This window comes from Melopsittacus undulatus, chromosome Z (genome assembly GCF_012275295.1).
Source record: "Melopsittacus undulatus isolate bMelUnd1 chromosome Z, bMelUnd1.mat.Z, whole genome shotgun sequence".
Lineage (NCBI taxonomy): Eukaryota > Metazoa > Chordata > Aves > Psittaciformes > Psittaculidae > Melopsittacus > Melopsittacus undulatus.
The window spans coordinates 68,157,232-68,172,668 of NC_047557.1; the positions used below are offsets into that span (position 1 = coordinate 68,157,232).

Here is a 15,437-nt window from a genome sequence, read left to right on the forward strand (position 1 = left end):
TGATACAGTGTTTTTTCCCTAACACCTTTTTTATCCTCAGGCCCTTGATTCCAATTCTCCTTACACATTTATGTCTTTCTATTGCCTTCATTTCTTCTTCACTAATTTTCTTGATTTCCTCAGGTCTCTGTATTCTTTAGTTGCAGAGAAGGTTAGAAAAAGACACTTTTAATACAAGAAAAACATACTACAGATCACAGAATAGCCCTGTACCCAGTTTGTGAAGCTTCCACATTACCAAAGAAAGACTTGATTACTTGAAGAAGGTAAACAAATTTCCTAGATATGGAGGCTTCTCTTCTGAAAGGTACTCATTATCTGCCTCCAAAATGCTACTTTCCATGCTCTACAACACTATCTTCCACACCTCTCTTGCTCTCTCCATTGCTGCAGCAGCCGTTAAAACATGGGAGGTGAGGGACAGGGTGAGGGCAATCAAAGAAAACCTTAAGGAAGGATTTCTCTGCACTGCAGAAGCTCTTCTCTAGCACAAAAAGGTATGAATAGATTATAGAACAGAAAAAGGTCTGAAAGAACTACAACAGGTGTACTTTAAAGTGTCCCTCCAGAAGACAAAACATGTCTTTGCTACTGTGAATCCTAGGAAAAACAATGTTTTGGAAACAGAGTTTCAAAGTTGTGACAATAGATGAAATATCCAGGCTTTACATCATATGGCATGTGTCTCAGATTTGTTTCGGGAGCCTTAAAATACAGAAAAATGATTTTACAATGTGTCGTGGTTTAAACCAAGTCCCCCCACTCCCGGAGAGTTAGGAAGGAGAATCCAAAGAATGTAGCCCCCACGGATTGAGATAAGAATGGTTTAATTGCTAAGGCATAATACAAAACCCCTACTGCCATTCACTACTACAAATAATAATGATACAGCAAACAGCAAGTGAAAAGAATACAACACCCCACCAGCCACCGACCCATAACTCACTCCACCCTGCCTGGCCGAGCACCGCGTGCTCCCTCCTCCATTTTCCTCCAGAGCTCCACCCCTCCAGCCCTCTCTTTCCCAGTATGCATCCTGGGCATCACGTGCTATGGTATGGAATACCTCATTGACTAGCCTGGGTCAGGTGTCCTGTCTCTCCTTCCTCCTGGCCTCCCCTCCTCCACCTGGCTGGAAAAAACCCTGAACAAAAACACCCTCAAAACATGCTCAACCCATGACATTATCCACCCCTTATTCCATACCATTCACATCATGCCCAGATCCCACATTTCCAATACACCATCACTCTTAAGTCCACCCCTCGATCATGAGACATCTCTATGTTGCATCTCTGAAATGATGGCCTGAAGTATCCGGGCCCACCAGGCTCAAAATCATTCACCGTCCCCTTCAGCAGTTCTACAGCTTGCTGCTGGGGACTCCATACAGCTGCCTTCCACTTCCAATGCTTCCAAAGCACTGGAGGGGCCCAGTGGATCAGATATCTGGCCATACTGTCCCACATACCCTGCCACTCATGACTGTCCAGATTTGGGGACAGTCTCCCAGTGCTCCTATGTACTTGTCTAACCTTAGACAAGTCCCAGACCTGACTCTCCTTAACTTTTGCGACTGGGGCTGATGTAGCTGTCCTCCTTGCCAGTTCTCCCACCACCAGCTTCTCTTCTTCTGAGTCCAGACCTTCCTTCTCTGCCTTGCTGGGAAATGCTGCGTGGTCTCCTGCATCTTGCTGGGGCTCGGCGAATGACTTCCAGGGAATATTCTGGGACGCTGCGGGGTTCGGAACGGCGGCGGGACTCGGTTCCTCCACTGCCTTGCTGGGAAGTGCTGCGTGGTCTCCTGCATCCTGCTGGGACTCGGCGGGCGACTTCCGGGAGACACTCTCGGCCGTTGCGGGGTTGGGAACGGCCGCGGGACTCACCTCCCCCGCTGCCTGATCCTGCCGCTCAGCTACCGCCCTGCTCCGCTCCTCCCCCGTCTGTTCCTGCTGCTCTGCCACAGCCGTTTGGCTCCCCGTGCTGCTCTCCCTGGCAGCCTCAGCTGCCGGCAGCTCCCGGGGCCGCTCCTTCCCATCTTCACGCAGCCTCACGCAGACGACGATGAGGACAAGGACAAGGACGGCGAAGAGCAGCGGGACAGCCTGGTACAAGTCCAAGTCCACGGCCACGTCCATCCCCCCCCGCTGTCGGAGCCCCACCGTGTTACAAGCCTCTGACACAAAGTACAGTGAACCAAAAGCTTTAGCCCAAGCCCCATGATCGACAAACACAAACACATCCAATCCATACACAAAGTACCTGGCAAAATCCCGAAACCGCGAGATCCAGAGAAAAACCTCTAAGAGCCAATAAATCAGCACTGTGACAAGAGACCATAAATCCGTTCAGATCTGTTCTTATGTCAAATCCTCGGGCCCCACGTTGGGCGCCAAAAATGTCGTGGTTTAAACCAAGTCCTCCCACTCCCGGAGAGTTAGGAAGGAGAATCCAAAGAATGTAGCCCCCACGGATTGAGATAAGAACGGTTTAATTGCTAAGGCATAACACAAAACCCCTACTGCCATTTACTACTACAAATAATAATGATACAGCAAACAGCAAGTGAAAAGAATACAACACCCCACCAGCCACCGACCCATAACTCACTCCACCCTGCCTGGCCGAGCACCATGTGCTCCCTCCTCCATTTTCCTCCACAGCTCTCCCCCTCCAGCCTTCTCTTTCCCAGTATGCATCCTGGGCATCACGTGCTATGGTATGGAATAGCTCATTGGCTAGCCTGGGTCAGGTGTCCTGTCTCTCCTTCCTCCCGGCCTCCCCTCCTCCACCTGGCTGGAAAAAACCTTGAACAAAAACACCCTCAAAACATGCTCAACCCATGACACAATGTGTCTCATCTACAGCTGTTACAAGAATCACTACTTAATTAGTAAAATTTTACAGTAATTTATTTCTTCAAAGATGCAAAGACTTTTCAGCAGAGCAGTTCCTTACAATCTGAGATCATCTGCCATACAATATTCCTGACTACTTCTCACTTGCGTCTAACAACCCTTGTAAAATTGCCACCTTCATATTTCTCCCTTTAAGAATTCACAGTGTAGCCATAATGACAGATTGATCTGACAGCTATCCAAATCTGATACAGAAATAAAAGCATACCACCAGCTATTTTTCATCGAAAGAGGACTTGCTGATCCCTTGAATAGAATTTTAGAACAATTTATCTGTTTGCGCAGAAAAAAATTATTGTATTTCTGTGAATTTACTAAAAAGAAAAAACAACTCCAAAACAGATACACAAATTAATTCTTGTGTCAAGAACTACAGCTGGGGGCCACTGGGGTTATTCTTATTAAAGTAAACTTAAACTGTGCATTTATAAATCACTTTTCTATCAGTCCAGCAGATTTAGAGTACTTAGACATTCATCTCTCTCATGTGCCAAAACATACACTATGAATTTACTTATGGCAGTATTTACCGTAAGTAGGATTCCAGGATTCTATCCAGCCGTTTATAGAAGGGTCGTGATGTGAAGTATCCACTCCAATAATGATGATCTCTGTCTGCATAGGTGAAGAAGTCTCCACTTAAAACAGGGAAAAATGAATTGCTGCTCTTTTCAGCCAAATTGCTTTCTTTGCGCAGCGCTTCAAAGTAATCTGACAAAGTTCCAAACTGGGCCTGAATAAAAATTAAGATAACTATAACAGTTCCATTTTCTTGATTTAGACATATGAAGAGAATGAATAAGCTTGGTTTCACATACATTTCAGAAATGTGCCAGTCTTCAAGCAGAATTATAGCAGAAACTCTATCCTAAAGACCTTTAAAGCTTCCCTAAACATTTTTCACAGAAGCTGAACAGCATTTCAATTTCAACAAGACAGACATGGAGAGGATCCACAGGAAGGCTGCAAAAATTATCAGAGGGATTAAACACCTCTCCTGTGAGAAGGAAAGGCTGAGACATGTAGGATTGTTCAGCCTGGACAAGAACATGCTCTGGAGTGACCTTACTGCAGCCTTTGAACATTAAAAAGGGCTTATAAGAAAGGTAAGGACAGGATTTTAGTAGGACCTGTAACAACAGGACAAGGGACAATGATTTTAAATGAAGAGTGTAGATTGAGATAAGGAAGATACTTGTTTTACAACAAAGGTGGTGAAATACTGGAATAGGCTGATCAGAGATGTGGCACTACCATGCTCTGAGCAGCCTGATAAAGTTGGAGACGTCTCTGCTCATGGCAAGGAGGGTTGAAACTGGAGGAGCTTTCATGGTCCCTTGCAACCCAAACTATTTTATGATCCATGAAATAAGAAATACTTTTTTTTTTATATAAAGTGGCATTTAAAATTCAAATGAACCTCACCAAATAAGAAAACCATTCTTTCATGTCTTATGTGTAAGTCTCTAACACATAAGGTGAGTAATATCTCAGTATTATGTAGATGTCTGGACTAAGTAAAAAACTTACTTTAATTCAGTAAGTGCATAGCTGAATTAATCCTGCTTTTCCAAAATTAACTCTGTAGAGCTCCAGATCTCCAAACTATGCTTAATCCAAGATTACTACTGATCAAAAAATTAGCATTTGCTCTCAGAAGCTGGGGAGAGGGGAGTTAAATTCTGTACAAAGAAATTGGGTTTAGAGATGTAACATGGAGGAGTACAAAACAATCATTATCTTTGGGTCAATTTTAAAAATGCTCAGCTAAATTAGGCAGTAAAAGCCCGTAACAGGGTAGGTAAAAAGGTAATAACTTCAAGCTTGAAGAGTACAAATAAAGGAGGAAAATAAAAAAGGAGAGGGACTGATGTCAATGTTGCCAGCACTGAAATGCTGTTAAAGAAGGTAGACACAGCAAACCAGATTTTGAAAGAGAATGTAAAAATAATTAACAAAAGTGGGAACAACACAGAAGATCACTTTACCATAAATATCCTCATAATAAACTATAAAGATAACTTCTTCAAAGTTAAAATTGAATCATTTATATAAATTTATATATACATATATATATATTAACAAGCAGCATTTAAAGTAGCATGCTACAATTTACAACACCAGAAAATAAGCTTTTATTAAAATCTTTTTTAAATTACTTGGAACACAAGGACTATTACTCTGCAACAAAGATACACTATTTCAATATTTGAAAAAGCAAACCAAATAGTATTGACTCTCCAAAAGCATTCAGAAGACCCAAGTATCTGCTAGGTGGAAACAGTATAACTTGCCACTGCGGCAGTAAAGCAGGGAAAGAGACATACTGCCACAGAAATCTCAAAACCTTGGTAACACTTGAGTTATCAAGCAGTTTAGGTCTTGGGACAATTGGATTTTTCCCTCACTATTATAGATACCTATAAAACAGAATCCAGAAGGAAAAAAAGTACCAAAGGACCAAGAAAAATCAGGCATAGGAAACCTCCCTTCTGTATTCTGGGTTACATTAGAGGAACAACCTCATCAGAGGAACCAGTAAAGCTGAAGAAAACTCATGCTAATGTCAGGTGAATGAAAACTGAAATAACCTGATAAGACTCTTCTACTGGCATACAAAAAGTTTCATCTTAATTTATGCATAACAGACGTAAAGAAGATCTCCAACTGGGAGATTAAGCACCCTGAAAGCAAAACAGGTATCTTTCACATCAATCTACCACATCCTTTTAGGAACACAGAACAGTTTCTGGCATGTGAATCTCAATACTAACATGTATCTACTAGACAAACAAGTGAACTTAGTCTGAAAGGGTAATATGTCATAGGATCAGAAAAGCAAAGAAGGCAGTCCCTCATGTCAGCAGTAATATCCTATGCATCTCCGTGCTTAGGAAGAAATGTGAACTCTTCTTTTATGTAATCTAGGTTACTTGCCTGTGGAGTTACAAACCACTGGGGAAAGTTCAGTAGAATGTGAAATTCTCCACCTAACCTCATATTTTCACAGATAAGGAGACATGCTCCAGTGTCCACAGTGATCCCTCTGAGCAAAGTATCCTAGGCAAGAAAGGGCTGAATCAGAGAATTGCATGTACTTTTGTCTGGGTATCAAGAACCAGAAAAAGGTTGAATACTTTTAAGAGGATCTCAAGGGCTGGTGTGATTACCAAGGTGTTAATCCAGGTGGCCAAGCCAGGGCTAATGAAGTAGATTCCCAGAATATTTCACAATGGGTTGAGCAGAATCTTTCAGATAAGGATGCTTCAGATGCCTCAGGACAGGAGTTGTCCTTGAAGAATGACCTCAGAGCTAGAGCCTTCCGTTTTTGTCCCAGAGAAGAAATTATCTAGCCCAGGTTAGCAGAAATTGAAACTACAAGAAAGTATGCTGCATTAATAGATAAAGAGTAACTACCTGCACACTATATCCATTCTTTATGTTAGCAAAAGCTTTAGATTTAAAAGGTGGATTTTAGATTTAAAGGAATACTCTCCAGGTCTATTTCCCTCTACTTAGACACAGTGTTAGAAAAGGGTGAAATTTTATGTTAAAAAAGTAATTGTATTTGAAAGTTTGTAAATCAAGAGAAGGCCTTTATATATGAACAAGTTGTAATTTTGCTGTTCTGTACCTTAGTTACTAGTTTTGTACCTTAGTTGTAACTTTGCTGTTCTGTACCTTAGTTATAATTTTGGCATGGGTGGATTTAAGAAAGTATTGTAAAACCTTATCCAAGCAGAACATACAAATTGACCAGAGGCAGCCAAGTGAAAACAAGAGAATGCTGGCATCCACATAATGGTTAGGGCATGTCCAAAGAACGGACAGGTGAAATGGACAAAGCGAGGAAGACTTCTTACTTCATCTGAGGAAGACTCCTTACTTCATCAGGATGACCACCAGAGGGGGGCTGTGCAAGCGCATAAGAGGCTGATGTCGTAATAGACTGATGAGGCAATCCCTGATGCATATGTATTAGTTAAGGTAGCAATTTATGTTGAATATGCATTAATTGCAAAACTTTTGATGTATAAATTGCGAACGCGATGTGACGAGGTCGAAGCCAGATTTGGGCAAGTGCCCCTGGTTTCCCAGCGCTGCAATAAAGCATCTCATATAACCATTCCAGTGGTTATGTGTCTATTCTTACATTAACAACAGCAGGCATTCATAAACCTATCAACCACACCCTATAGGAAACAGATGGAAAATCCAGCTCTCAGACAAGCTGCAACTCCAAAAGATAATCTCTCTTACACAGAACAGAAGCCCAGAAGTCAGCAGGAAAAACTAACACACTACAGGCACTACTCAAATCTGCAGTAAGAGGAATGAAGAAAGGTCACAGAAAAGGTGAAGGCAAAAAGATGCACACAATATCTGAAAGAAATCAGATGTATTTAGAAAGCCTAAATGTGAAAGCAGCAATAGTGCTTTCTCATGTGATACTCGAGAAAACACAAGGTTGTGGTTACATATTTCTTATTCCCATGCTGAAAGATGATGAAAAGGTGCTTGAATACAGTGACCATCTACAGTGCAAGTCTCTAAAGCACTCATCTTACACATCAGAATTTATGAATGTGTATATTAACACTCAAACATCATTAATGATGTAAAGTGATACTTCATCTGATAATTGTGTTAATATACTCAGTCCTTCTATAGCTAGGTCAAGCTCTTAGATTTTATTGTATTCAACAACATGTACCAGCAATATTGCCTCTTGGGATTTTCTGTTTGAGACATAAAACCAAGAAGACCCAAGTACAGCAACAAAATTTGCTTGAACTTCTAATGAGAAAATACAATAGTTTTAAATAAGAAAGCCCATGAGCCTTAAATAACAATGCCTGAAGTGCATGAAAATGATCACACCTAATAGCTATTTTTTAAAATTATCTAGTTTGGATACTATTTATAGTTTTCAAACAGATATTACTAATAGGAAAATTGCTGTTTTGGAGGGAGAGGAAGCAGTAAAGATAAAAAAATGTAATCTGCCAAGACAAGACAATCTCCTATAAATAATACTGAAGCTTGATCACTTAAAACAAATAAACCTTAACAAAAACACACCACCACAGTATTTTTCCATAAAGAATCTCAAAATACTGAGAAATACTGTTTTCGCCACAAACTAGAAAAAGTGTTGTATGTACCTTAACATGCCACTCAGGATGAGAATTCATATAATCAAATAGTTTCTGATAATTCTGGTACTGCTGATCCCATTCTGAGCTCTCAGAGTAGCGGAAGTCATCCCCAAGCGGAGCCAAGAGAACTTTAGTACGGAAAAGCTTTGACTTCTTTCTGTATTGATCTAAAATAATCCAAGCCCTGGAGAAGAAAAAAAAAAACCCACAAAAAAAAGCAAAGCCATTTAGAATAAAGATCAACATTTGATGAAACAATTCTTAGATATCAAGTTCTGCATTAGGGTGACCCTAAACAAGACATACAAAAATCTGCTATCTCATTTTGTTACAGAAAGATGGATGCGATTCCTCACACTGGGACACCACATTCAACCCAATATTGTTGCAAACACTGTGCTAAAAAAATGCTTCCATAAGCTTATCAATCTCCATCTAAAAACAGTAGGGCAGTCTGCATCAGTTTGATCCTGTGCCAAAACTAACCTTCAGTTCAAATTGTGTTTACCTGCTTTGTATTTTGATAACAATCCTAATCCTCTCTATCCCTTACTTACAATTATAAGAAAGCTCATCTCATCCTCTCTGGTAATTCCCTTGGATACCTTGCTTCATATCTTCATGTCCTTGGCAGAAAAACTGGCCATAAATTAATCTTAGAGGAACTCTAGTCTTGAAGAAAGAAAACCTATCTGCAATACTAGAAGTCTCTTTTCTCACTTTAGCCAGCTTCTTACCTGTCATAGAGCCATGTCCTGAAAAACTAAACCCACCTTTTTCTGCCTTTTGCCTTTAAAAAAAAAAAAAAACCCAAACAAAATACCCACATACACACACAAGAGGAAAAGAAAGTCAATAAAAATATCCTTTGGCAATTACTAACTCACTGACAGGTAAAATAGTCACAAGTCAGGTGTCTGGGTTACAGAAAAGGTCTATTTCTCCCTCTCCCAACTGCCGCAGAATGGACTCAGTCAGAGATCAATGTGATCAGACAAAAAGACATTTATTGCAAAGCATTAACTCCTTATATACTATTGCTTACACACACCTACAGCAATTTGGCATATCATGATTGGATACTTGTCTTGAAGACCCTTTGTGACTAACACATAATTGGTTAAGCACAGGTGTGAGAACTTGACCTCGAAAGCTTGCCAACAGTTCACAGTTCTCATAACTCAGTGAATTCCAGCTTCTTCTTATCTTGCTTGCTTAAGCTTTCTCGGGCCTCTCATGGCCTTGCTGTATCCCTTGGAGTTATTCAGATCTCATGTACCAAATATTCATTCTCCTGTGAGAACACTGTCTCCACACCCAACCACAATGACAATCAAAATCTTCAGATAGTACATAGTATAAACCACAGTAATGCATTTAAGAAAATGGGAACAGAAATAAAGTTTTAATGAGAAAATCACAGAAAAATACAAATTCCAGTGAGTTTTTTGTTTCTGCAAGTCTTTTCAGCAGACTGTCTACCTAAAATCTCAATTCATACTCTTGAGGATTTCTAAGTAAACTTTTATGTGAGAATTGAATCTAGCACAATATATTTGAAACCCATATTTCTTTGACCAGCAAGTTAGAATTTGTTTACTGAATTATAAAATTATTGAGTAAACACAGGTCTGACTAAGCATTCTGGAGGGAGAAAGGGGATACAACATCTTTTGCAGGATCTACATAGTTTTGCAGTTACCAGACAGACCCAACCAGTAGCTTCCCTCTTCTTTGTCTATAGTTTGATTCAAGATTCAGATTACCAAGTGTTTATGCTAGAATCAATGTTTTCTATTACTTTCAAAAGGTTGCTGTTTTGAGCATAAAGACTTCCTCTCCACACAACTAACAGAACAACTGGCACAATAGAAGACTTTGTAACTCTACCTTCTAAGAAGCCAGTCTTACTTCAATTTTCCACAGACAACCTATGGTTGGAAACATACTTTATTTTAGAGCCCCCTAAAAATACAGGACTTAAGGAAAGGTTTCAGTTAACAGGATATTTAATTTTGACATCTCTCTTCAAAGTCCTCTATTTTCTTTGCAAACCTGCTGCAAAACTCATCAGTGTGGTTCCCCCCTTCTTCAAAGTACGCATAACTGCAGGATTATTACATGTTTTGTAGAGGGCAGCAGGATCTTCCTGCATTGCAAGCTAGCTCTGAATTGCAAAAATGCTGAAGAAAAATCAGATGTCTCAAGTCAGGCATATTCCCTTAAGTTTCACCCAAATAGCTTCCTAAATCACTATTTCTAACAGGAATGAGAAAGAGCTAGCAGAAAGCCCCAGACAGAAAACAAACAAACAAACAAATAATACCCCAAAACCAAATCTGGGGGTTTATGCACTCAGAAGTTCCTGAAATTGTAAAGAAGATGCATTATGTAGTTCTGAATATTCAGAGCAAACCTAACTGCACTCTCAGTTATCAGCACTAAAGTATATCAACATAGTAACAGCATCAAGAAAATCCTTCACCCTTCTTTGGGAAGCTTTCAGATTATCACTGAATTCTTAAGGCCTTTTGCAAATGAAGAAAACCCCTTCATACCACCACTGTGGTTTTTCTAACACAAAAAAGTCCAGGTATTTGGCTAAAACATATCAAAATTGATGTGGCTGGTTTCGTCTCTTCCTATATAAAAGGAGGAGCAGTAGCATTCCAAACTGTGGGAATCACAAGAAATTCTGCAGCAGCAAAATGACAGTGGTCATGACAGTTACAGCCCCGCTACTTTAGCCCACACAGCACATGAAGCATAAGGGACTCACTCTTTGCTTGATTATCAAAACTAGAAAATAAAACCATTTGGTGGATTAGCAATTTCCTATTCAGATGATTTTAAGGAGTAGGTGGATATGGGGACCTTCCTAGAAGGGTGATCATGTATTCTTGACATTTGTAATCACAAAAATTAACCATTGATACCACATCAGCAATCTGAATGCAGCAAACAGCTGCATGCTGTGCAATGTGGCAACCATAAATAGAAATCAACTGAAGGGTGCAGTTGGGCTTCTGACCAGTAAAGGGTGAACAGGAAAGTCCCTTTTCTGCTTCTTCGCTGAAGCATATCTCTTGTAGTACAGATTCTTTGGTATTTCCATGAACGGGACAGAGAAATGTATACCAAAAGAAGCTGTGCTTCCTCTAACAAAACAACTCATTCCCACTCAAGGAAAAAAAAACAGTTTTTTGTTGCTAGCGCAAAAAGCCAATACTTGAGCATTCAAATATATGGATAAGGATTCTGCTACAAACCAAGGCAAGTGCAACAGAGATATTCAGAACCTAAGCAGTTATGAAATGTAATTAAACAAGTACAGGCTTTCAGTTAGGCTGCTGTTTCATTCCTTCCTGCCATTCACAACTAAAGTGGTAAGGCAATGACAAATCCCACAGCTACTAGTCTTAAATTTTTAATTCAATCTCGTTTCAGGATATTTATATATTGTATATGGCTGTAACAGTACTGAAATCAAAAGCAACAGTCCCAGCTGAGTATTCAGGATCTTTCAATTATTTTGTTGCAGCTTTTGCATTGAGGAAAGGTTACTGGTCTAAACCTTGCTTCTAATTGCTCATGTGTATTTAATGTTTTTTTTCAGATCCATTTAGTGTAGATCTCTATTTTTCCAGTCTTAAAAACCAAAGCACTCAAAGACAAGAGAGATTAATTAAGTGTGCTACCAACTTTTAACCTTAAAAAGCTTATGATGTAAAGAGAGGTTTTCTTCTAAATCTCACACATCTCATCATAACAACTGTAAAACTTGTGTTGTTACAAAGGTCAGATCAGAGTTTTTCATTACCTATAATATCCCAACTTTTGATAAAAGATGAGCAGCATTTTTAGCATTTTCCAGCAAAACATTAATTCTTATGGTGTAGTGGACTGATTTTAAACTACACTCTCAAAAGTATGGCTCCTGTGCTCTTCCAGTGTTTCAAATGTAAGTAATCGAGGCTCCCAACTCAAAGACTATGCATAAATTGTACTTCTCCCCTATGTATAATCTAACATACTGCTGTTTCAGCTTTTAGACACCAAAATTATTTTTATCTACCTAAAGTTCATGCAAAAGAAGTTTCAAAGACCATATTGCGAAGATGATCTCTTCAACTTGATCATTTGTTCACTACATAATTGCCCCATTTCTCTTAGTCTTTGAATGCTGTATGACACAGTGAAAGAACCCTCTTTCTTTTTTTTTTTTTTTTTACAAGGTCTAATTTAAATCATTACACAAAGATTGCATCTTGGCAGTACAAGCATCTTGAGAGTGCAAGGGAATTTATTCCTTCCCTTGGAAGGGATAAATTATGATCTAATTAAATACCAAAACATTAAAAAGCATTCTGAGCAGGCTCTCTACGTTATCTTGATAGCCTTTATGTTACAGATATTTGTTAAACAAGCTGTTACTGTTCTACAAATATTTGTCTTAACTAATTGGGATACATATATAAGATCTTCCTTTTTACGACTCTGATTTGAACACAAGAGCTTTCCTTCATATTTGACAAACACTGGGTGTGTCATAATAATTCTTCTATCAGTTCTACTGCTCTCCTGTCACCTTCATTTTTCTACTTTCAAAGAAAATTACTTTTCATATAATCATTCCAAATGTCTACCTTAAAACATAACAACTGTGATGGATTCTATTTTATTTAGGTTTTACCTTTAATAAGATTTTGTAATTGGATTTTACTGAAAAAGTTATGTTTGACAGGTGCTTGGCACAATTCATATTCAGAAAAAAGGACATGCACTTAACATGTGGGGAACCAATGAATCATTGTTATACCACCACTTCAAAACTTCAGCATCAAGATTGGAACCAAAAAGTCACCCTGCTACCCTTAATACATTTGTTACACACAGCAAGTTGTAACAATTGTTAACATCTACCTAAATTTCTAATTCTTGAACTTGAGGATGGTTTGAAGGTGTGAAGATACTAACACGACTATAGAATGGAATCTATTTCTGGAAAAAAACCTTTACCAGTTCTAACTTTATTATGATTTTTTCCCTCCTCCCAAACTGGAAAAGTAGTTTTGTAAAAACGTAAACTTGAACTTATAACCTACCTTCAAATTTCACTGTCAGTCATGTTCTGGATTTATGAGTAAACACTAGATGAAGTAATAAGCATTATTTTCCAACAACAAGTTTATTTTAAAACTGTGTATGTTCACCAAGCTATGCTAAATACCATCTTTGATCAGTATGATTTTTTTTAAGGCATTCTTTTGCAGAATATGTAAAAATTATACCTGTGTTGAACATTTCCAGCATGAATAGCTTCTGGAGGAACTCTCCATGGACAGCTTACTCTTCCTCCAGGAAGACGTTTGAAATCAAACTGGCAGCAGAGTTTCGGATCTGGACCACAAGTATGAGGAATATCATAGCTATAGAAAGGCATCATATGACAAAGGATATCTGTACTGGATCCTAAATCTGAAATGAAATACACAGAACACACCTTTAAAATAAACCCTCTCAGATTTGCCAGAACTTAATCAGTTCCATCTTAATCAGTTCTGAATCCAAGAATTATATCAAAAAAGCAAAGACAATTCCTCGCTTTGAATATCCATTAACTGGAGTTTACCTTCTTATGTACCTTACATATAGAGAAGCTAAAAAACACAGATACAACCAAGATTGTAATGTTCTAATCAAGCACTAGCAGGTTGTGGAAGATAGGAACAAAATGTTACTTGGTTTGGCTTGGGTTTTTTATTTTTATTACTTAGAGAACTCTCTTTATCTACATAATTTTAGAGCTGAACAAAACTTGTGGTGAATCAAAACCAATTAAAAAAAAAGACAAACAAACAAAGCCTAAATCGAAAAAAAAAAAAATCAACCTGCTGTCATTACCTCATTAGCACATTTAAATTGGTTTGGTTTAGCAATATCTTAATTTCTTGAGCACATAACTTCTAAAGTACGATTCTATGTTCTTGTAGATAAAATTGTGTGTGCTTGCACACAGAATTACATAGAAGTCTACACACTTCTGAGACCATCTTTGCAATCCTAACTTTTCCATCCAGTCAAACCATTCCATAGAGTTTAACCCACCAGAAGCAGAGCTCTACACGCATTTTGTCAAGTCTCAAAAGGTCTTTCAAAATTTAACTTTAAAGAGAACCTTATGTTCTCATAGAACTTAAGAGAAACTTAAGTTTACTCATCTGGTAAAATCCCTAAATGCTGATTACGTATTTTCAGCATTAATAATATAATTTTATGCTGAAAAAATTGATGAATGTTGTAGGATGTGCTGCGGAGCCTGGCTCCTAAGTATGCCAACATATGAAAATACTCCCCAAAACCTTAACAGCGTAAGTCTTTACAGTTCCAATACAAGGCTTGTTTTAAAACTCCTATTTTACTATTACTTATTACTACAAAGGTAATATTCCATAAATACATGCATTTACTTTTCAACCACAGGAGTTCTTTATCTCAGGTACTATGTTTACATATTATGCCAGATGCATATGCAATAATCTTTGATCCATTTTGAAAAGCCTTTTTGCGAAGCATAAACACAGGATCATATCACATGTGATTTGCTTATGCAACTAAGCAGTGCATAATAACTACTGTGTGCACTGAGAGGCATACACCAATGTTCAAAGAATAATCTCTTAAGTGTCAGTATCTGGGAAATTCTTTCACAGTGATATGCTCTCCTTAAGTTTACTTGTACAGCAAATTGCTTTCTCTGAATATCCTTCTTCCAAACAACTTCTAATTAAGAACACAGAGGAACTAAAAGCTTTAAAATCACCATCACCTTTCAGGAGGGAGTACTAAATACATTTGTTCAACCCTATATTAATAAAACAGTGACATATTATCTTACTTTCAAAAACATAAACAATAAAACCTCAACTACACACATTCATCATACACCTTTTTGGAATGTTAGCGCAGTACAAAGCAAACCAAATTGTTCATATTGAAAAGTATATTCATTTAAAGACACATCAGTTTACTAAGGTATAGTCACTACATTACCTAAAACACCCTTTATATTGCATAAATAAAAGTAAAAAGGAAATTATATTTATTCTAAAAATAAGGTTTTAGATTAAAATTTCACTGCAAATTAAAATGGTAAAATGTCTTTTTATCTATTTTTCTGACTAAAGATAACCTACAGGTTTCAAGTCCACAAAAACCTACTGTCAATAACAGAAGTCATTCATCACACCACCTGAGGAAAACTGATTGCTTGAATGTTTTTTTTTTCTTAGTAAGAACATAACACAGATCTCTTGGTCTTCAAATATTCACTTTTAGGTTTTTTTTTCCCTCTCTTCAA

The 15,437-nt window shown here is 38.2% G+C and overlaps 1 protein-coding gene across 1 annotated transcript in view; it reads right to left on the reverse strand.

The window, feature by feature from the left end:
- The window catches only part of MAN2A1 (mannosidase alpha class 2A member 1), a 116,929-nt gene that overhangs the window by 69,802 nt on the left and 31,690 nt on the right, over positions 1 to 15,437 (reverse strand). Inside the window, exons 7-9 of the mRNA XM_005141196.2 lie at positions 13,369 to 13,555; positions 8,084 to 8,261; positions 3,449 to 3,651 (exon numbers count right to left, since the gene is read on the reverse strand). Of these exons, the coding sequence (XP_005141253.1) occupies positions 3,449 to 3,651; positions 8,084 to 8,261; positions 13,369 to 13,555 (568 nt within the window). The remainder of the gene's footprint in view (positions 1 to 3,448; positions 3,652 to 8,083; positions 8,262 to 13,368; positions 13,556 to 15,437) is intronic.